The 24,245-nt window shown below is 44.5% G+C and overlaps 1 protein-coding gene across 2 annotated transcripts in view; it reads left to right on the top strand.

Annotated features, from left to right (window-relative positions):
• DDX46 (DEAD-box helicase 46) overlaps positions 1-24,245 on the top strand; it is a 209,972-nt gene that overhangs the window by 135,002 nt on the left and 50,725 nt on the right. For both annotated transcript variants that reach the window (XM_073573810.1, XM_073573808.1), the window contains 2 exons: positions 19,554-19,747; positions 21,331-21,468. In XM_073573810.1, the coding sequence (XP_073429911.1) occupies positions 19,554-19,747; positions 21,331-21,468 (332 nt within the window). The remainder of the gene's footprint in view (positions 1-19,553; positions 19,748-21,330; positions 21,469-24,245) is intronic.

Here is a 24,245-nt window from a genome sequence, read left to right as displayed (position 1 = left end):
GAAGACACAGACGCCCTCCTAAAGGCCATTAGAGCTACAATGGGCCTACAGGAAGAAAAGGCGGCTAAAACCCTAGAGGACGTTATGTTTGGGGGGCTTCAGGAGAGGAAAAAACAAACCTTTCCAGTAAACGAGAAAATCCAGGCACTTATTGAGAGAGAGTGGAAAAAGCCCGAAAAATCGGTAAGCAATAAGAAAAAAGGCTTCCCCAGATTCCCTATGGATCAGAGGAGACGGCCCTTTCGGAGGGGGAGATTCAATAGGGGGCGTAATCCCGCTGACAGGAGAAGATGGGAGGATAAAAGAAAAAAAGAATCGGGATTTATGTTTGGTGGAGGCACCTCCACCTCAAAGAAATCGCCACAGTGACGCCAGTATTCCAGTGGGGGGGAGATTGGCGCTCTTTTTCAAAAGCTTGGGAGAAGATCTTCTCCAACGCCTGGATCCTAACCATCCTAACAGAAGGCCTGAAAATTCCCTTTATTCGTCAGCCAAAACCCGTGGTCGTCATCACACCCATCAGGAAGGTGACCGAAGAGCAGGTGGCCTTAGAAACAGAGATCCTGAGCCTGATAGACAAGCTGGTACTCTCCGAGGTATCACGCATACAGGAAGGGAAAGGGTTCTATTCACCCCTTTTTCTGATAAAAAAAACCCGATCAAACATTCAGGACAATCATAAATCTCAAACTGCTCAATCTATGGATAAGGAACTCGACCTTCAAGATGGAATCAGTAACTACGGCGGTGAAGCTGCTACACCAAGATTGCTTCATGGCCGTAGTCGATTTAAAGGATGCGTATTATCACATCCCTATCCACCCAGATTACCAGAAATACTTGAGGGTAGCACTTTATATTCAAGGCACACTAAGGCACTTTCAGTTCAGGGCTCTTCCGTTTCGCATATCTATAGCCCCGAGAGTTTTCACCAAGGTCATAGCGGAAGTGACTGCCTTTCTCCGGATTCACGACACGGTCATAAATACCATACCTGGACGATTTTCTCATAGTAGGCAGCTCAGAGGACCACTGTACAACGCAGTTGACCCGGGTGATCAACACCTTGCAGGAATTAGGGTGGATAGTCAATTTCAAAAAATCAAAATTGCAACCCCTAAAAAAAAAGACCTTCCTAGGATTCATACTAGACTCAGAAAGGCAAGAGTGTCTGCTCCCAGAGTCCAAAATAGAAAAGGTGCAAAATCTGGCCTTGACGGTCCAAAACCAACCACGTATGACATTAAGAAGAGCAATGTCCCTGCTAGGTACCCTAACATCCTGTATTCCGGCGGTCAGGTGGGCTCAGTTTCACACCTGGCAACTCCAGTGGGAGATACTAACAGCACAAAGATCGCTAAGAGGGCGTTTAGAAGGAAAGCTGGAGCTTTCCTTAAAAACCAGAGACACTCTCAATTGGTGGCTGGACAAGACAAATCTGACCTTGGGAATACCGTGGGACAGACAGACGTCAGATATAATCTTAACAGATGCAAGCTCCTCGGGGTGGGGGGCACACCTAAGGGGCATCATAGGTCAGGGTTCCTGGACGCGTCAAGAAAGGGAAGCATCCTCCAACCTGAGAGAACTGTGGGCAGTGAGCAAGGCCCTAAGTCACTTCATTCCGCTACTCCAGGGTCGAAATGTACGCATCATGTCAGACAACAAGGTAGTAGTGGCATACATCAACCACCAAGGAGGGACAAGATCACATTCCTTAATGGAAGCGGCGACAGACATTCTGAACAGAGCAGAGGAACACCTACACTCCTTGACAGCCTTACATATAAAAGGGGCAGAAAACAGAGGCAGACTTCTTGAGTCACAATACCCTGAAGCAGGGGGAATGGCCGCTAAACCGGTCCATTTTTCAAAAAATAACTCAGCTTTGGGGGAAACCGGTGATAGACCTCTTTGCCAATAAACACAACAGGCAAACAGAAAGGTTCTGCTCTCTAAATCCGAGAGAAAAACCATGGGCAGTGGACTCGTTGCACATCCAGTGGAACTTCAGGCTAGCTTATGCGTCCCCCCCCCAGTGGCTCTGATCCCAACAGTTGTCAGAAAAATCAGAAACGATCAAGCCAGGGTGATTCTAATAGCTCCATTTTGGCCAAAAAGGCCCTGGTTTGCTCTGCTACGAAGGATGTCCCTCTCCGATCCATGGGTTCTGCCAGAATTCCCGGACCTACTAGCTCAAGGTCCAATATTCCACGCTCAGGTCATAGGATTCCATCTGACGGCGTGGAATTTGAAAGGTCGCTTTTAACGGATAGAGGGTTCCCCCCCGGGTTGGTGGCCACCCTGCTAAAGAGTAGGAAACCAGTGATGACTAACATCTACGGCAGAACATGGAATAAGTTCCTGCAGTTCTTAGGTAGGCCATTAGGAAAAGAACCCCCGATTAATGCCATCCTGGGGTTCTTACAATCGGGGTTGCAGATGGGGTTAGCAGTGAACACACTTAAAGTTCAGGTGTCTGCACTAGGGGCGCTCTACAACTGCAAATTGGCATCAAATAGGTGGGTAGCCAGATTTATTAAATCCTGCCATAGAGCTAAACCTATTCCGATACCCAGAATAGCCCCCTGGGATTTAAACCTAGTGCTAGAAGCCCTTACAAAAGATCCGTATGAGCCATTACATCAGCTACCCCTAAAGTTTCTGACCCTAAAAACAATCCTGTTAGTGGCCCTCACGTCAGCCCACAGGATAAGCGATTTACAGGCTCTCAGTAAATCCACCTTATACGCAAGTCTTTCAGGATAGGGTAGTGTTAAGAACAGACCCCGCTTATCTGCCCAAAGTAGCATCAGATTTCCATCGGGGCCAGGAAATTGTCCTTCCATCTTTCTGCGAGAACCCAAAAAATCTGGGGGAAGAAAAATTCCATAATCTGGATGTTAAGAGAGCTCTCGTAGAATACATATCTATGACTAGCCAGTGGAGGAGGTCCCAGTCCTTATTCGTAGCTTTTCAGGGTGCCAGGAAAGGCTATGGGGTTTCAAAAGGGACTATTGCTAGATGGATTAGGGAGGCCATTAGTGTAGCCTACACAGCTAGTGGTATCCCGATTCCTGACTGCATCAAGGCTCATTCCACCAGAGCCGTGGCGACCTCCTGGGCCGAAAAAGCAGAGGTATCGATTGAACAGATTTGTAAGGCCGCTACCTGGGCCTCACCTTCAACCTTCTTTAAGCACTATAGGTTGAATCTATCCTCCTCTGCTGACTTAACCTTCGGTAGAAGGGTGCTGCAAGCGGTGGTCCCTCCCTAAGGTGTTTCGAATCTCCAAAAATCTCTCAGGTGGTGCTGTCATGGGTGAAGGGAAAACCACCATGGTTACTTACCGGTAGCCGGTTTTTCCTGAACCCATGACAGCACCCGTATATCTCCCCCCCCCCCCCCCCCCTTTTCACCATATGGGTGTGCATAATTAGTAGGGTGTTTTTTGAGTGTTGTGGTGTTGGATTAAACATGTAACTAACCGGGAACTCCTCTCAGTGCTCTGTAACCCAACTGAAGTGGGGGAGAGGTGCCGCCCCTTATGTCTCAGTAGGTTCCTGTCCTGGCAGGGCGGATCCCTCTCTCAGGTGGTGCTGTCATGGCTTCCGGAAAAACCGGCTACCAGTAAGTAACCATGGTGGTTTCATGGAAAGTAGCCTTCCTAGTAGCCATCACATCCATCCGGCGCGTGTCGGAATTGGCGGCCCTCTCTTGCCGCTCTCCTTTCTTGGTAATCCACCAGGACAAGGTAGTTCTGCGGCCTCCGCCCTCTTTCCTTCCTAAAATGGTGTCCACTTTCCACCTGAATGAGGATATTGTTCTCCCGTCCTTTTGTCCGGGTCCAACTCCCCCTCGGGAGCGCTCCTTGAACAAGCTGGACTTGATCAGGGCGATAAAGGTCTACCTGGCTAGGACAAGAGTATATGAATTCCAGGCTCTACCACACACTGAAGGTGCTCTAGGGGTAAAGAATCATGAGTAAACAATAAAGTAAACCCCAGCACTCAAATGAAGAGAAGGGACGTATATGCATATACGTCCCTTCTTCTCTTCATTTGAGTGCTGGGGTTTACTTTATTGTTTACCTGGCTAGGACGACTCCTTTGCGGAAGACAGACTTTCTTCATCATTCCAGATGGGGTGCGGAAAGGTCAGCCGGCCTCCAAAGCTACCATTGCTCGCTGGATCAGATCGGCAATTTTGGAGGCCTACCGGGTCAAACATCGATTGGCCCCTCCGGGAATTAGAGCTCACTCTACCCGGGCAGTGGGTGCCTCCTGGGCGGTGCGCCACAGAGCTTCCGCGCTGCAGCTTTGCAAAGCTGCAACCTGGTCAACGGTTCACACGTTTGTGAAATTCTACAAGGTCCACACCTACGCTTCGACAGACGCCTGCCTAGGTAGAAGGATCCTGCAGGCTGCGGTAGTGAGTCCGCTGGCCTGATGGAAGTTTGGTTTTCCCACCCCAGGGACTACTTTGGGACGTCCCATGGTCTCTGTGTCCCCCAATGAGGCGAAAGAGAAAACAGGATTTTTGGGTTGCTTACCGTAAAATCTGTTTCTCGGAGCCTTCATTTGGGGACACAGCACCCTCCCATGTTCTACAACTCCTGTTCTTATGTTTGTTGGTTGTTTACAGTTGAGTTGTTCTGTTTTCAATCTATTCTGTTACTTCTCCTACTGCTTTCTCACTAACTGAGGAATTTCCTGCCGGTCGGTGGGGTGTACACTGCGGAGGAGCTAACCTTTTTTTGTGCATAGTGTCAGCCTCCTAGTGGCAGCAGCATACACCCCATGGTCTGTGTCCCCCCAATGAAGGCTCCGAGAAACAGATTTTACGGTAAGCAACCCAAAGATCCTGCTTTTAGGACCTTTGTAAGATGGTCAGCCAAAGATAAATTGGGCACTGAAAGAATACATTGCACTTTCTTTTCTGAAGGAGGACATACACAACTCGCCAGCTGCCAATAACTTTGACCCAATGTTGGTCTCTGCTACAGCGCAGTGACTCGTCTGCTCAGAATCAAGGTGAAGACACTGCCCATAGAATGGTGGATAAGGCACCCATGACCTGTGAGATGCAGTTGCGGTGCCGTAATCCAGTGCATGCACCGTGCACTCACACGGGAATTACGGAAACTGCACGTCACAGGTTAGTGGACGTGCATGGGATGGCGGTGCTATTGTAATGAAGAGAGGAGGCAGGGATTTCTTCCAGGCAACGCTTGCCCCAGAGCATGGAGAAATCATGAACATAAAATATTAGAAGTGCATTTCTTAATATCTAGACCGCAGCTATGAGGCATACAGGAAAGACTAGATTAACCATTCTTTTACTTATATGCCCATAGTAATAGCTTAAATGTGTCCCAGGGTTTGACAGATTCCCTTTAAAACTCCCTTTGAATCTGAGAATCCCTTCAGGGCCAAGTAGGATGTCTATTGTGAGGGAGACTGCGATTTATAGATTGGGGAGGAAGAGAAGCAGGAAATCTACCACCATTAGAGGGAACTTTTACATCTGCAGCCAGATATTTAGTAGCAAGACCGGCTCTGTGGTGTTCCAGATAGAAATATAGTTGTTTGAATCAGCCCGATATTTGAGATGTATGTTTTTGGCGGCGTAGCGAGGGTGCGTGACTCACTCATTTTGCCATGGGTTCACTAGAATCCCTCCAATTAAATAACCGCCTGATAGATGGTGTGAACTGGGTCATGTTTGGTCTCTGGGTAACAGTAATGTTATGTTTAAAAAAAAAAATATGACGGCAATATATCGCAACAGTGACGCCCCCACAGGGATGAAAATATCTTGGAAAATAAAAATCTCAGTCTTCTGAGGCTAAGTTCACTCGTAGCGGAAATTACCGCGAGAGTTCCGGAATTCCATTCCGCGAGGAAATTGCATTTTAAATTCCTGCGATTTTTCCCGCGGAAAAACTAGCATTTTGCAAGCGTAATTAGCTTGCAAAATGCTAGCGTTTTCCAAGCGATCTGTAGCATCGCTTGGAGAACTGATTGACAGGTTGGTCACACTCGTCAAAGATAGTGTTTGACAAGTGTGACCAACTTTTTACTACTGAGGCCGCCTATGCAGCATCAGTAGTAAAAGATAAAATGTAAAAAATAATTTTAAAAAATGGTGTTCTTACCTTCCGACGTCCCGCGCAGCCTTCCCGCCTCTCTCCACGCTCCCGTTCCCAGTAATCCTTTGCGAAAATACCCGCGATGACGTACGTTCTTGCAGGATCGCGACGTCTCGCGAATGACCGCGAGACGTCGCGATCCCGCGAGAACGGACGTCATCGCGGGCATTTTCGCAAAGGATTACATTACTGGGAGCGTGGAGAGAGGCGGGAAGGCTGCGTGGGACGTCGGAAGGTGAGAATAACAATATTTTTTATTTTAAATTCTATTTTTTACAGGGATATGGTACCCAAAGCCCGGAGGACAGTCTCCTCTTCTCCGGACTGTGGGTACCATCCGCAATTGTTCTGCTTACTTTTCGCATGGTGTGCACAGCCACATGCGGATAGTAAGCAGAACAGTGCATTCCTATGGGTGCGGGATCGCCGTGATTCCGCAAAATTAATGAGCATGCTGCGTTTTTTTACCGCGAAGCGGTAAAAACCGCAGCATTAGCACAGCATTGCGGAATCCTATAGGAATGCATGGGATGCTTATTTTTCGCCGTTAAAACCGCTGCGGAAACGCCACATGTGAACTCAGCCTGAAACTGAAGCTAAATCCCGGGACCAGCTCTGTTGTGAGTCATCATGGTGAGGTGTGGGTATACCTTAGGTGCTGATGAAGGTTCAGGTGAAATTATGATCTGTGTTCCTGCAGAGAGATGCATATCAGTGTATGCATGATTCCCGTTCACTGGACTTTTCCAATCGATGTGCTCTCCTTTGCTAAGCTGAGCCATCTGTGAGTAAGTTTCTTTTTATTTCTCCTTTTATTTTATGTAATTGTATATTTTGTGTTGTTTTATCCACTTTTGTAAAATCTTACTTTTTTTTTTCATAAACACTGCCTACTGTTCTGAATTAAATATAAAATTGAATAGTTCTTTCCTTTTTGTTCTGTAAACCACACTCCTGAAAGCCATACTCCACCAGAAATCAGACGTCCAGTCAGCCTGTATAAGCGACTGGTGGTGGCAGTGATTAGTTCTTTGGTTATTGTGGCGTTAGCAGTGACCGTATCGGGGTGTGTGTGTGTGTTGTGTGTGTGTGTGTATACCCTCACTCCTAGTTCTCCAATATCATCTGGCCTATTAGTGGTGACAGCCACAGCCTCCTCTGTTAATCGTGAGCCAGTTGTGTAATTGTCTTGATGATGGGGGCAGCAAATGGCTGTTGGTCATAAAGGTAACAGCGGGGTGTTTTGGCGTGACTACCCTGGCTGTGATATGACAATTGATGGAAGCGGTGGTATCTGCGTTATCTCTCCGGTGTCATCCTTTGATGCAATGTTTTTTCTTCAAACTGCTGCATAAAAAAATTAAATAAAACGCAATCAAAAAGCCTTATGTAGAGAACTATGGAATCAATGAAAATGTCCTCTCATCCCATCTCCCCCTACAAAAAAGCCCCTGTATGGCTCGGCTGACAAAAGTTACAGCTCTCAAAATATATTGATGTCAAAATTCTTTCTTGTAAAAGAGCAAAAAATATTTTTACTGTGTGAGACTACCTAAACCTAAAAATATATGTAAATGTAGTATCACTGCAATTGAAATGGCTAAAAGAGTAAGGCTGTGTGATCACTTTTACCACAAAGTGAATGGCATAAACAATAAATGAAAAATTCCTGAATTGCTGTTTGTCTGTTCATTCTGTCTCCCAAAAATGGGAATAGAAAGCGATCCAAATATGTTACTGATACCAAAATGGTACCAATAAAAATTTCAACTCATCCCTCACAATCAAGCCCCATTGTAACTTTGTTAGTGGACAGATAATGTCATCGTTCTCAAGTTGTGCTTGAGTAAAACATGTTTTACAAAAATAAAGAATTAAAAAAAAAAAAAATCTGTGTAAACGTGGCAAAACATAAAAAAAATATAGAATTTTGCTATCACTATAATTGTACTGACTCGACAGTGACGTGTTAAAAAAAAAAAAAAAAAAAAATAATTGCTAATCTGTTTTTGTTCATTCTGCCTTATAAAAATCATAAGGCTTCGTTCACATTTATCCTGTGCATTATGCTGAGCACTTATATTTGGTTTGTGTCTAAATGCAGAAAATCGGCATTCAAAAGAAAAGCCCTATGGGTATGTGCACACGTTGCAGATTCTGCTGCGTTGTACAGTACCATTAAAGTCTATCTAAAACCAAAAACGCTGTGCACGTGCTGCAGATTTTTCCTCGAATTTAAATCCGCAGCGTGTCAATTCTTTGTGCAGATCCGCAGTGGTTTGAGACTTGCTCCTTTATAGGAATCTGCAGGTGTCAAAACACAGGGGAAAACTGCACTAAATCTGCACTAAATCCGCGCAGAAAAATCCGCTAAGTGTACACATACCCTTACAGTTCTGGCACTGTCCCATGTTTTAGGCATGCACAGAAGCTCATTCAGTTATGCTTTTGTGCACCTCTAAAAAGCTTTTTGGAGTCCAGAGTAAGGCCATGTGCACACGATGCAGATTTCCAGCGGATCCGCAGCTGATTTTACCGCACAGAAACGCTGCATATCCGCATTGTGATGTACAAGAGCATGTTAATCAATAGAAAAAAGAACACGCTGTGCAGACGCTGCGGATTTTTCCGCGCGGTTTTCTTGTGGTTCAAAATATGCATGTCACTTCTTTTGTGCGGTTTTCCACCTGCTCCATTCTCCAAATCCGCAGGGAAAAACCGCAAGAAAACCGGATTTCTTCAATTCTGAGCGGAAAAATCTGCAGGGCAAAAAAGTATGTGTGCACTTAGCCTAAAGGTCCCTTTACATTTAGCGATGCACCAGCGATTCCGACAGCGATACGACCCGGTCAGGATCGCTGGTGCATCGCTAAATGGTCGCTAGTGAGCTGCCAAACAGGCAGATCTCACAGCAATGCAGCAGTGGTCGGCGGTCACTCTTACCTGTCAGACGGCAGCTCTGCTGACGACTTCCTCCCGCGTCCTTGAGTCGCTCGTCGGCGCCAGCAGGAAGCAGACGACAAATAGACCAGGACATTCGAGCTTGATCAGCGATATCTAGCGGGGAGCTGGGTCACAGGTACGTGTTACATGTAGCGAGATCGCTAGAGATATCGCTGTTGCGTCACAAAATCGGAGACGCTTTAGCGATATCGCTAGCGATCTCGCTATGTGTGAAGGTGGCTTTAGTCCATCTACTGCAATATGGTGATTGGTTCTGTTCAAATCCTGTTTTTGACAGATTTAGAAAGAAACTCATGTAAGTTTGCAGCGTAGAGCACAGGATAAATGTGAATCTAGAATACAAGCAATAAAAAAAATTACCCTAAAATGGTACCAATAAAAACTGAAAATAAAGATTAAACAACCACAAGACTAATTTCATCAACCAAGGTATCATTTTAATCATGAAAAAAAAGTTCTAGCTTCTGGTAAAAAAAAAAAAAAAAAAAAAAAATCAAGTAAAAAACCTTTATTTCATCAAAGTTAAAATAGTGTCCAAGGCAAGATATCCAAGTAAGCGGCGCGTTTCTAATGTAGTCGTTCTTTGTCCAAGCTTATTCAAAAATAGCTGAGTATCAGGTGATCAATTCAAATCTACACACATGAAAAATAATTCAGCAGTTGAGATATTCGTAAAGAAAAGATATAAAATTTTAAGGACGGAATACAGTGGAAAGTCAAATTCATTGCAGATACAGTTTTAATAGTGCACATCATTATTGAAACTGTATCTGCAATCAATTTATTTATTTTTTCTGATACTCAGTTATTTTCAAATAAGCTTTGACAAAGAATGACTACGTTCGAAACGCGTTGCTTACTGGATATCTTGCCTTGGACATTATTTTAACTTTAATGGAATAAAGGTGATTTACTTGATTGTTTTTTTTTGTTTTTTTTTAAACTTTTTTTTTCAACATTTCAAACGAGTGGTCAGTTCGTGGTTCCATGCATGCTGGAAATTTTTGGTGAGCTGTCATTACTTTCTCTTTTCGGTCCATCATTTTAATCAGTATTACAGCGCCAGCCTGACTGTCTACTGCTCTGCACAGTCCTACTGACAGGCTCCCTTTAAGGAATCCTTAATTTAGGATCTTTATCTCCTAGGGAGATTTGAGGTCCAATAAAGAATTTGAATTTAGCATCACCTTAGGAGTTTTAGGGTTATAAACACTCCAGTAAAGGAAAAAGAGTAGGTATAACCAATAAAAGTAGTAAAACTAGTAGAACTAATACATGAAGAAGCCATCAGTTGGCAGGGATCCAATGCTCTGGAAACTTTCCTGCTATTTGTGTAATAATAGGCTGTAATAAAACAGTTTTCAAAAGAAAGTTATAGCAACCCTGTACTATCATACTAAGTCACCTATAAACATTATTGTCTGTAGAAGATCTCATGGGAGTCTTGACCTGCAAATGGTGGAGAACGTTGAGAAGAGTTTGGTCTTCTGCGTTTCTTGTTATTTGACTGCCACACTGACAGTGGGGCGAGTGGTTGGGATCCTAATTCCCAGCCTAAGTCTACAATAATTTGCAGAAATTCGTGAGGTCCTCATACAACTTCAGTATGGCCGATTTATCTTTTCTGGCTGTGAGTGAGAAGGAAAATTTAATGGTCCTTTTAAGATAGAGAGGAGGGGATGTAAGTAACATTTTTTGTTAACTTATCCAGGAAAGGTCTGGACAAGTTGAAAAGGCATAATGGCTTATTTAACCCCTTCACCCCCAAGGGTGGTTTGCACGTTCATGACCGGGCCAATTTTTACAATTCTGACCACTGTACCTTTATGAGGTCATAACTCTGGAACGCTTCCATTGATCCCGGTGATTCTGACATTGTTTTCTCGTGACATATTGTACTTCATGTTAGTGGTAAAATTTCATTCAAATAACTTGCGTTTATTTGTGAAAAAAATGGAAATTTGGCAAAAATTTTGAAAATTTCGCAATTTTCCAAATTTGAATTTTTATGCCCTTAAATCACAGAGATACGGCACACAAAAAACTTGATAAGTAACATTTCCCACATGTTTACTTTACATCAGCACAATTTTGGAACCAAAATTTTTTTTTGTTAGGAAGTTATAAGGGTTAAAAGTTGACCAGCCATTTCTCATTTTTACAACACCATTTTATTTTTAGGACCACATCACATTTGAAGCCACTTTGAGGGGTCTATATGATAGAAAATACCCAAAAGTGACACCATTCTAAAAACTGAACCCCTTAAGGTGCTCAAAACCACATTCAAGAAGTTTATTAACCCATTAGGTGCGTCACAGGAATTTTTTCGAATATTTAAAAAGAAATGAACATCTAACTTTTTTTCACAAAAAAAATACTTCAGGTTTAATTTTTTTTATTTTACCAAGGGTAACAGGAGAAATTGGACTGCAAAAGTTATTGTGCAATTTGTCCTGAGTACGCTGATACCTGATTTGTGGGGGGGAACGACTGTTTCGGCGCATGGCAGAGCTCAGAATGGAAGGAGCGCCGTTTGACTTTTTCAATGCAAAATTGGCTGGAATTCAGATTGGACGCCATGTCACGTTTGGAGAGTCCCTGATGTACCTAAACAGTGGAAACCCCCTACAAGTGACCCCATTTTGGAAACTAGACCCTCCAAGGAACTTATCTAGATATGTGGTGAGAACTTTGAACCCACAAGGGCTTTACAGAAGTTTATAACGTACAGCGGTACAATTAAAAAATCATATTTTTTCCACAAAAATGATCTTTTCACCCCAATTTTTATTTTCCCAAGGGTAACAGGACCCTAAAAGTTATTGTGCAATTTGTCCTGAGTACGCTGATACCCCACATGTGGGGGTAAACCACTATTTGGGCGCATGGCAGAGCTCGGAAGGGAAGCAGTGCCATTTGACGTTTTTGGCTGGAATTGAGATCGGACACCATGTCGCGTTTGGAAAACCCCTGATGTACCAAAACAGTGGAAACCCCCCACAAATGACACCATTGTGGAAACTAGACCCCCTAAGGAACTTATCTAGATGTGTGGTGAGCACTTTGACCCCCCCAGTGCTTCACAGAAGTTTATAATGCCCGGGCGTGAAAATAAATCGTATTTTTTCCACAAACATGATCTTTTAGTCACCATTTTTTTATTTTCCCAAGGGTACCAGGAGAAATTGGACCCCAAAAGTTGTTGTCCAATTTGTCCTGAGTATGCTGATACCCCATATGTGGGAGAAAACTACTGTATGGGCACACGTCGGGGCTCGGAAGGGAAGTAGTGACGTTTTGGAATGCAGACTTTGATGGAATGGTCTGCGGGTGTCATGTTGCCTTTGGAGAGCCCCTAATGTACCTAAACAGTGGAAACCCCCCACAAATGACCCCATTTTGAAAACTAGACCCACTAAGGAACTTATCTAGATGTGAGGTGAGCACTTTGAACCCCCAAGGGCTTCACTGAAGTTTATAATGCCAGGGCATGAAAATAAAAAAATCGTATTTTTTCCAGAAACATGATCAATTAGTCCCCAATTTTTTCATTTTCCCAAGGGTAACAGGAGAAATTGGACCCCCAAAAGTTGTTGTCCAATTTGGCCTGAGTACGCTGACACCCCATATGTGGGAGAAAACTACTGTATGGACACACGTCGGGGCTCGGAAGGGAAGCAGTGACGTTTTGGAATGCAGACTTTGATGGAATGGTCTGCGGGTGTCATGTGCGTTTGGAGAGCCCCTGATGTACCTAAACTATTGAAACTCCCCACAAGTGACCCCATTTTGGACACTAGACCCCCCACGGAACTTATCTAGATGTGTGGTGAGCACTTTGAACCCCCAAGTGCTTCACAGAAGTTTATAACACTCGGACGTGAAAATAAAAAAATCATTTTTTTCCACAAAAATGATATTTTTGCCCCCAATTTTTTATTTTCCTGAGGGTAACAGGAGAAATTGGACCCCAAAAATTGTTTTGCAATTTGTCCTGAGTAGGCTGATACCCTACATGTGGGGGTAAAACACTGTTTGGGCGCATGGCAGAGCTTGGAAGGGAAGGAGCACCATTTGACTTTTTCAACTCAGAATTGGCTGGAATTGAGATCAGACGCCATGTTGCATTTGGAGAGCCCCTGATGTGCCCAAACAGTGGGAACCCCCAATTATAACTCCAACCCTAACCCCAACACACCCCTAGCCCTAACCCTAGCCCTAACCCTAAGGCTGTGTGCACACGCTGCGGATTTTGCTGCGGTTCCGCAGCGGTTTTGGCTGCTGCGGACCAGCAGCAGTTTCTGCTGCGGTGTACAGTACCATGATTCCCTATGGGAATCAAAAACCGCAGTGCAGACGGTGCGGAATTTTCCGCGCGGATTATCTGCGGTTTTCAATCCGCAGAAAGAATTGACATGTCAATTCTTTCTGCGGATTCTCCTGCGGTTTGCCATCTCCTCTATTGAGGAGATGAAAAACCGCAGGACAAAACCGCAGAGCAATCCGCAGGTAAAACCGCAGGTCTTTTGACCTGCGGTTTCACCTGCGGATTTTACAAAATCCGCAGCGTGTGCACACAGCCTTACCCTAACGGGAAAATGGAGATAAATACTTTTTTTTTAGTTTTATTATTTTTCCCTAACTAAGGGGGTGATAACGGGGGGTTTGACTTACTATTTATGGCGGTTTTTATGTTTGGCGGCTGTCACACGCTAAAAGACGCTTTTTATTGTAAAATAGTTTTTGCATCACCACATTTTGAGAGCTATAATTTTTCCGTATTTTGACCCACTGAGTCATGTGAGGTCTTATTTTTTGCGGGACGAGTTGACGTTTTTATTGGTACCATTTTCGGGCACGTGACATTTTTTGATCGCTTTTTATTCCTATTTTTGGGACGCAGAATGAACAAAAACCAGCGTTTCATGAATTTCTTTTGGGGGGGTGCGTTTACACCGTTACGCGTGCGGTAAAATTGATAAAGCGGTTTTATTCTTCGGGTCAGTACGGTTACAGCGATACCTCATTTAGGTCTTTTTTTATGTTTTTGTCGGTTTTATGCAATGAAAACTATTTTATATAAAAAATAATTATTTTTGCATCGCTTTATTCTGTGAGCTATAACTTTTTTATTTTTTCGCTGATGATGCTGTGTGGCGGCTCGTTTTTTGCGGGACAAGATGACGTTTTCAGCGGTACCATGGATATTTATATGCGTCTTTTTGATCGCGCGTTATTACACTTTTTGTTTGGCGGTATGATAATAAATCATTATTTTTTGCTTTGTTTTTTATTTTTATTTTTTAAGGGGTTCACTAAAAGGGTTAACTAATAGGACAGTTTTATAGGGCGGGTCATTACGGACGCGGCGATACCTAATATGTGTACTTTTATTGTTTGTTTTTTTTATTATTATTTCGAAAAAATGGATTTATTGAGGGAATATTTTTTTTTTTTTTTCTAATTTATTTGGCGATTTTTTTTAAATTTATTTTTACATTTTTTTTTTATTTTTTTTTTACCTTATTACATAGTCCCAGGTGGGACATCACTGTCCTGTGACAGATCGCTGATCTGTCACATCACAGATCACTGTGACAGATCAGCAATCTGTCACAGGCATTGAAGAAGACTTCCTCTTGCCTGCGCTTTGCAGGCACTGAGGAAGCCAGCTTCCTCAGGTCCCCGAAGGCCCCCCGTCGCCATCTTGGATTCGGGGGCCTGGAGGATAGGAGCCCCCCGCAGCAGCGCTGCACATTGCGCTGCCGTGGGGGGCTCAGGGAAGCACGGAGGGAGCCCCCTCCCTGCCGATGCTTCCCTTTAACTCCCGGTAAAAGGGGTTAACGTGTCGGGGGCGGTCCGTGACCGCCCCTGACACATAGTGCCGGGTGTCAGCTGTGATAATCAGCTGACACCCGGCCGCGATCAGCGGCGCTCACCACGTGGGTGCCGCTGATCGCGGTAGACGTACTATCCCGTCCACGGTCATACGGGCCCGGGTACCGTGGACGGGATAGTACGTCGGATGTCAGGAAGGGGTTGGTAAAGTCATGTATGCAGCATATGATGTCTCGGGGTGAAAATGAGAATCCCTTTGTTATGAGAACACGATGAGCTCTGTCAAGTTTAATTTGTTGGATTGTGGGAGGTCCAGAATTTTGTTAAAGATGGATTCTAAAATCTTTTGAAGGACTTCATTCCCTTCAGCTTCAGGGAAGACCCCTCATGCAAATGTTGTTCCATCTTCCCCTGTTGTCTAGATCTTCAAGATGACGGTTGGTATTCCTGAGGGCTACAACATGTGTGGAGGCCGCCTCTTGTATGAGGTTCATATGTTTGTGTGTATCATCGTGGGCGTCTTCTAGCTTTGAGGCTTTATTAAAGGATGTGCCAACTCAGTGCCAAACCCAAGAGCAATCTTCTGGAATGTCTCAGGGGTATTTGGGAAAAGGTCAAGTCTTTTCTCTCTGGAGTGATGGATGTTCTTCCTTTTTGCTCGGTAACATCGATACCTAAAATGGGAATAAGGGAGTAATATGCTCCTGTGAGTTCACCTGGTGCAGTTAATGTTTTATATCAACTTTGGGTTGACCTTCGATTCACAGACCCCTTGTTGTTTGGTACTCAAACAACACTGATGTTTGAGTCCTAAGTCCTTACTGTACTGACACTGGATAACCTCCCATATTTTATGCTTGCCTGTCCTGCCAAACTCACTCATTCTTTCTGCTGTTCCCTCAGGGTTACCACCCCCTGTTAACCTTTCCTAAGGTGTCCAGTAAGTTCCTATTGCATAGCTAATGCCTTGACTATCTTGGACAACACAAAATAAATGAAAATTTTCTTTAGTTCATTCCTAGTCCATTGCTTCTGTTTCCTATACAGACACCCTTCCAGTTTTTGCCAATTCAAAAGAGTAAGATACAAACCTCGCAGCTACTTGCTCTCCTGTACTTAGCTTCACCACGACTACAAAGAGAAAAAGGCTCATAGTGTCCAGTTGGCTTGAACTACGTCAGGATATATGGAGTAATGTTCCAGTGTCCCGTTGTCAGTCTCATGAGTAAGGAAAGGCATTCTTCCTCATCATGAAACTGCTTGTCCCTCGGTTCCATTCTCCCTGTTGCCACATGCCTATGATTAAGATGTATAAGAAACCACAACCCACTTGAACTTGAAGGCCTAGGTGCACAATATATACTTGCCTACCTATGCAACAAAACCAGCGCTTCCGTGGTGTGGCTCTTTTTTATCCCTGTCACCTGCGCCACTCATATCCGTATGAATTCTATTGAGAAACTGGAGCTAAAATAAGGGAATACCAGCAAATAACCTACTATATACACACCCTCCAGTTCTTCACTATTCAAAAGAGGTAGCCTAAAACCCTTGCAGCTACTTACTTTCCCTGCGATCTTTGTTACGCCTAGACTTTTGAATCCTATTGAAAAACTGGAGCTAGTATAAAAGTAAAACCTCATCCACTTCACAGGGGGTCTGGTAGAAAACACATACAGCAACAAGATAAAAACTGCTGCACCTGGATGTACAGCGCTTAAATCAAGGTCTCACCTTTCAACTTACCCTTTCGTCCCTGTTTGCAATCAGCCATTGTGACCCTTCTGCACATAGTGGGGCACATGAGACCGTGAGAAAATGCTATTCTTTCTGTGTAAATGCTTTGACTCCTCACACTTGTGCAATAACAATTCCTTGCAATACGTCCAAGGTAACCACATTTAGAACATTTAGCAGAGCAATATTTCCTCTTTTTGTACCTGGCAATATGACCGGAGCCAGCACTGGCATAACATCTAATGCGTGTCATGCTTTATTTAGGGCCCCCAACAGAACATAATTATTTCTGTCTGGATCTAAGGATGCACTTTTAACAATCTTTCTTTTGCATTTTCTCAAGTTTAGAAAGCACAAACTTGTCTTTACATTTATGGATTGGATCAAAATATGAAATATTTGATTAATCACTTTATTCCTTTGCCCTGCACAGGGCACAGTTGGTAGGGAATCTGGCCTTGGTCTCAGACCATGATATTTTGCAAACTTATCAATTGGGACTTAGTATCACATTGAACTGATTGATTACTTACGGCATCACCAGCTGCTGCCTTGTCCTTAAAAGCTTTGATCTCAGCCGAAGACTTAAGGTACTGTCACACTTAGTGATGCACCAGCGATCCTGTCCAGCGATATGACGCGGTCAGGATCGCTGGTGCATCGCTAAGTGGTCGCTAGTGAGCTGCCACACAGGCAGATCTCACCAGCGACATAGCAGCGGTCGGCGGTCGCTACTTACCTGTCAGACGAGGCGATGAAGACGTCTTCCCGCCCGCGTCCACGCATCGCTCGTCTCCACAGCAGGAAGCCCAGCAGGAAGCAGCTGACGAGAAACGGCCCAGGACGTTCTCGAGCGATCAGCGATAATCAGCGGGGGAGCCAGTCGGAGGTAAGTATCAGACATAGCGATATCGCTAGCAATATCACTATAACGTCACAAAAACCTGTGACGTTATAGCGATATTGCTAGCGATATCGCTTAATGTGACAGGCCCTTTAGTCATCTATGCATCAAAATCAACACAATGATTTTTCATCTCCAGTAGTTGCGATTCAAGCATGTGAATCTGCTTATCTCTATCAATAGTGTATTGGTCACCATTCTTTCAGTTGTGTCTGTAAAGCACAAACTCTGCAAATTAGTGTCAACACTGGCAGTGGAAATATGGGGAATCTGCCTTGCACAGTGATTCCTCATAAGCACAAATCAGTTTAGCAAGCATATGGAGTAGTTTGCTTGATTTTTTTTCGAGACTGACTGTCTATACACATACTATCATGACCACAAGCTTGCACCAATAGAGCAGACTGTAACAATTCCGCCCCCTTATCCCTAGCCTGGTAGGCATGGCCCCCTTATCCCTAGCCTGGTAGGCATGGCCCCCTTATCCCTAGCCTGGTAGGCATGGCCCCCTTATCCCTAGCCTGGTAGGCATGGCCCCCTTATCGCTAGCCTGGTAGGCATGGCCCCCTTATCGCTAGCCTGGTAGGCATGGCCCCCTTATCCCTAGCCGGGTAGGCATGGCCCCCTTATCCCTAGCCGGGTAGGCATGGCCCCCTTATCCCTAGGCCGGTATGCATGGCCCCATCCTTATCATGATGTTTGCACCCCCATCCCTATCCTTTTATACAGGGACCCCATATCCTTCCTGGTATGCAAGGCACTCACTAAAATGTGTAGATATACTGTATGTATATGTACCAAAAGAAACAGAAATAAGGACGGCACAGTTGTTACCGTGACTTGTCAGGTGGTGTGCGGCATACGGAGCACTGGTGCCTGGCAGCTTCGGGTGCTGACCTGGAGTTCCACAACGCAGTATTCATCCAAAGTAAAGAAAGGAGGTCGCACTCAGGGAGCTGATGAAATATGTGGCAGATTTATTGGTACATGAATAACATGTCGGCCAGGGAATAGATGTGAGGAGTAAAGAAACAGCTGACAATGGCCATTTTGCGCTGTCCAAGCGCTTAAAACGGGATGGCCCGTTGAAGCGCTTGGACAGCGCAAAACGGCCATTGTCAGCTATTTCTTCACTCCTCCCATCTATTCCCTGGCCGACATGTTATTCATGTACCAATAAATCTGCCACATATTTCATCAGCTCCCTGAGTGCGACCTCCTTTCTTTACTTTGTATGTATATGTACATTTTGGGGCATTTTCATATTTGCACTCTGTTTCCATGATACTTTGAAATGCCCTTTTGAACGTTCCTCTTTATAGATGACATGTCTTCTCGTAAAGCACTTATGAGAGGTAAGACTAGATAGGGTTTTGTTAGATAAATTAACAGCAGATAAAATATTTCTTACTATGGGTTTCTGCACTGCGTTTGCTGTGATTAGGGCTGAGTCAATGTGAGCTACCTCACTGGATATCAAAGATTGATGCCGCTACTATATTGTTTTAGCGCGTCACCAAATCAGTAGCGATCGTCTCCCCGCTGTTCCTCCTATTCTTCTCCCATCTGACCTTCAAAATCTGCTGAGGCATTTTCCAGCCCCTGGGCAAAGCGTCTCAAACTGGAGGCAACTTCTGACACCGTATATCCCTGCTGGGCCTCCGAGGTCCTTGTCATGTTGGGCAGGCTGTCATCCTTGCCAGTGCGACTCTTGACAAGTCCTTCTCCGCTGGATCCCCAAGTGTCCGCTCCCCACATGTACTGGAGTGGATTTAGAAGCCATTAAGTGTAGGCTTTGTACCCTTTCTGTCTGAGTAGGCTGTAGATTCAGGACTGAGTGGGAGCTTAGGTCGTGCGTCTGTTCACATCAAACATCAGGCCACACCTAATGGTTAAATGTTTTTTTTAAATCCAAATCATTGTTTTACTGACGAATTTTCATATTCCTTTCTTTAGGTATTGATCAATATGACAGGGATAGCATCATCAGTGATTTCAAAAATGGTGTATGCAAGCTGCTAATAGCCACCTCTGTGGCAGCTCGTGGGCTGGATGTCAAGCAGTTGATCTTGGTGATAAATTATTCTTGTCCAAATCACTATGAAGATTATGTGCACAGAGCAGGACGTACAGGCAGAGCCGGAAATAAGGTCAGTAACTTACCAATCTACTAGTGGGAATCCAGTGATTAAAAAGGTTAACGGAGATCCTGCTGATTCTTTCTTACATTGCAGCACTTTATCATATTACTACACCTTTTGTAGTCATAAAAAAATAAACAAAAAAATGTGAATAATAAACACTTATGTACTTTTTCTATTTTACCGTATTTGTCGGACTAGAAGACTCACCAGACCATAAGACGCACCCCAAATTTTCAGAAGGAAAATTGGAGAAAAAATAAATGCGTCAAATGGGTGTCTGACGTACAGTCTGAATTCAGCTTATCGAGGAGTTGGCTTCCGCAGCACTGGTGGAGGTGTTAGGTGGTCCGGCGATGATCTGACCCCCATCCCTGGCTGGTTCAGCGGTGGTACGGGGGCTATGCTGACATTTTGTGAAAGCCTGGAGCCCCGCACTTCCATTGTTGCAATGTGGTGGTCTCCAGGAAACGAGGAAAATGGCTGCCGGAGGCAGCGGCTGCACATATTGAGATCTCTGCAGCGATATTGGAGCGCCACTGAGCACCTCCGAACCAGCCCGAGATGGGAGTCAGATCATCGCCGGACTACATAACACCTCCTGTGAAACACCCCCCCCCTTCCACCAGCGCTGCCGATGCCACACTCTCGATAAGTACATTTGGACTATAAGACGCACCCCCATTTCCCCACCCCCCCCAAATAAAATAATAAATTCTGGGGAGGGAGTACACCTTGCAGCTCTAGCAAAAATTAGGAGATCAATGCAGAATTTTGAGTTTGTCTGATTTTTCTGTTTATAGGTTTATTGTTGAGTAAAATGTAAATTGCTGGTTTAGTCTATAAACTTCTGACCACGTCTCCAAACTTCCAAGCAATAAATTTTGTATTTTTTTCTGTCAAAAATGGTCAAAATAAAAAAAACAGTGCTTGCAGACCTCAAATAATGCAAACAAAACAAGTTCATAATCATTTAGAAACAACAATACTAATGTTTTAACTCCGGAAGAGTTCAGAAATCAATATTTTTTGGAATAACCATGATTTTTAATCACAGCTTTCATGCTTCTTGGCATGCTCGCCACCACTCTTTCACACTGCTTCTGTTGCAAAAATTTAAGCAGTTCTTCTTTGTTTGATGGCTTGTGACTATCCATCACCCTCTTGATTACATTCCACAGGTTTTCAATGGGGTTCAGGTCTGGAGAATGGGCTGCCCATGACAGGGCTTTGATGTAGTGGTCTATAAATTTTTGCCAGAGCTGTATAGTCCGAAAAATACGGTACATTTTCCCCCAACATCAGCAAAATAAAGATAAAGGAAACTAAAAACTAATACACGTGTCTCGCATATTAGAGGTAAAAATCATTTAAATATCTGAATGAGAAAAAAATGACAGAGCGCTAGGCGCATGAACAATAAAACCTGAAATTGTTTGGTCAGAAAGAGGGAAAAATAACCCCATCATGAACTGGTTAGCTCTTAGAGTACTTTTAGGACTTGGGTTTATTTTGATCAGTTAGCTGCTCTTTTACTGTAGAGAGGATTTGGAATGATTGCGGTAAATGACAAGATATACTTTATTTCGCAGGGATATAACTTTACATTCATCACAGAGGATCAAGCCCGTTATGCAGGGGATATAATCAAGGCTTTGGAGCTTTCCGGAACGGCAGTTCCTTATGAGTTAGAGAAATTGTGGTCAGAGTTCAAGGAGCAACAGAAAGCTGTAAGTACTGATCCCGTTATATAATAAGGTTCTGAATTGCTTCATAAACATCTAAATTGTCACTAGAGTTGAGCGACTTTTGTTTTTTTAGGGTCGCGTTTCGTTTCGTGAAACCCGACTTTTCCAAAAGTCGGGTCGAGCAAGATCGTCCGATTATAGGGAAAAGTCGGGGTCGTCCCGAAACACGAAACCCAATGTAAGTCAATGGGGAATAAAAGTCGGCAGTGAGAGGAGGACAGGAAACACACCTACAGTGCCCATTTGAATGCCAAAAGCATCAATTCTTCTTACTTAAGCTTGTCAACCTTAATTAACTTCATAATACAAGTTACGCACTGAAAAATGGGGGTTATTTGGCTACAGTTGTGGGGGGGGAGGGCTGGCTACAGGTTTTCATGTGCCCTGGGCGAAAGAGCGCCCCTTTAACACATACCACAACTCATCATGCTCCGATACGGCAGAGAAATAGCGGTATAGTACAATGAAAAATACTTCACTTTTTACATCTCATGACGAGGCCCATCTATTTCTCCATACAGAATCATTGGTCCCATATAATGTTTGAAACAGTATTTGATGAGCTCCACATAATGCTACAGTATATGTTGGTCCCCATGGATGAAGCTCCACTGTCTTATGGGCCCAAATAATGCTCCAAACATAATGGGCCCCATTTCTAATGCTCTAGTGTATAATGGGCCCTGTAAATGCTGCTCCAGTGTCTGATGTCCACCTTTGGAATGTTCCAGTGTATGGTGGGCCCCATCTATCATTCTCCAGAGTATAGTGCTCCCCAAAAATTGCTGTCCCAACATTGAAAACAATGAAATAAGTCTCCTCGCTATGGAATCCATGTACTAGTCTGGACTCCTCGTCGTCCCCATCTTCCATCTCACTGCACAGTATTTCAACCTTGCAAGTGCTGTGATCCTGAGCAAGCAGGGGGGGCCCACTCGTTGGCGACAGCACTGGCACAGGGCCCCTGATAGTACGGTGGTGTGTCTGACGGCGGGTGGGACGAACCTGCACTTTCATCTGCAGCTTCCTCTTTGTCACCGTGTAAGATGGAACTGTGTATGGGAAGGGTAACCTGAGTTTCATCAGGGTCAGATTCAGGCCATGTAGCGTGCGAGGGGAATGTAGTGGTCTGGGTCAATGTACCAGCAGATTCATCGAGCAGTGGCTGAGCATCAGTGCACTTGTGTCGCCCCCAGGAGTACGATCGCCACAGTGGCATTACCTTCCTCCTAGGGAGTGTGATGTCATGCTTGGGAGCAACGAACGATCTCTCTAGCAGGTTAACTGATTGGGCGGCGTTATTCCCACGAGTCATGACCCTCCAAACAGCGTTCATGAAGGCAAAGTGTTTGTTTTACGTGGGCAGTATGGTTGCAAAGCTGAACCTTAAAGGAATGTCCAGAAGGGCACCACCAGGAGTGGAGCCTACGGTTAAATTCGACTCCACCTGGGAAACCTCAACCATGCCAGCTACAGAACAGATGCACACATTGCAAGCTTAATTCCGTTAACGAACGAGACTCCGTCATGCCCCGCGGTCCGAGTCCGGCTTACTAGAGGGACACGTGAGGCTCTGGCACATGAGATTGGCCAATAACTGGTGTGTCATGCCATTACATGTCCGTGGCTGCATGTGCGCTACACTGAAAAGGCCAGCGTTTGTCGCTTACAGGTGCAGATAACCCGCTGAAGAACGTTAGTGATGGGGATCACTGATTACAATTATTACCAGCGAACAATGATTTCCCAGTAAGTGCAGGTCAACTGCAGTTCCGGAATTAGGCCTAACCGTCATTCCTGAAAAAATGAAAAACTTTCGTGTGCAAACCACAGGTGCTGTAGCTTGCTTAACAGCTCGCCAGCCGTTCTCACGCCCAGTATGGATTACACGTGATTGCACAAAGGTGAGAAAGGGTACCGTATCCCCAGAAACATGTATGGATAGCGTACACATTCAAAATATATGTCTCAGGAGGCAGGCTCAGACGGTGTTGGGCCCAGTATGGATTGCACGTGATTGCACAAAGGTTAGAAAGGGTACCGTATCCCCAGATAACATGTATGGATAGCGTACACATTCAAAATATATGTCTCAGGAGGCAGGCTCAGACGGTGTTGGGCCCAGTATGGATTGCACGTGATTGCACAAAGGTTAGAAAGGGTACCGTATCCCCAGATAACATGTATGGATAGCGTACACATTCAAAATATATGTCTATACATCAGGAGGGAGGCTCAGACGGTGTTAGGCCCAGTATGGATTGCACGTGATTGCACAAAGGTTAGAAAGGGTACCGTATCCCCAGATAACATGTATGGATAGCGTACACATTCAAAATATATGTCTCAGGAGACAGGCTCAGACGGTGTTAGGCCCAGTATGGATTGCACGTCATTGCACAAAGGTTAGAAAGGGTACCGTATCCCCAGATAACATGTATGGATAGCGTACACATTCAAAATATATGTCTATACCTCAGGAGGCAGGCTCAGACGGTGTTAGGCCCAGTATGGATTGCACGTGATTGCACAAAGGTTAGAAAGGGTACCGTGTCCCCAGATAACATGTATGGATAGCGTACACATTCAAAATATATGTCTCAGGAGGCAGGCTCAGACGGTGTTAGGCCCAGTATGGATTGCACGTCATTGCACAAAGGTTAGAAAGGGTACCGTATCCCCAGATAACATGTATGGATAGCGTACACATTCAAAATATATGTCTCAGGAGGCAGGCTCAGACGGTGTTAGGCCCAGTA

The sequence above is a fragment of the Dendrobates tinctorius genome, unplaced genomic scaffold (assembly GCF_039654945.1).
Source record: "Dendrobates tinctorius isolate UK_male_01 unplaced genomic scaffold, ASM3965494v1 ptg000036l, whole genome shotgun sequence".
NCBI classification, from domain to species: Eukaryota; Metazoa; Chordata; class Amphibia; order Anura; family Dendrobatidae; genus Dendrobates; species Dendrobates tinctorius.
The sequence above is the reverse complement of the archived record's forward strand: the minus strand, read 5'-3'. Positions and strand labels throughout refer to the sequence as shown.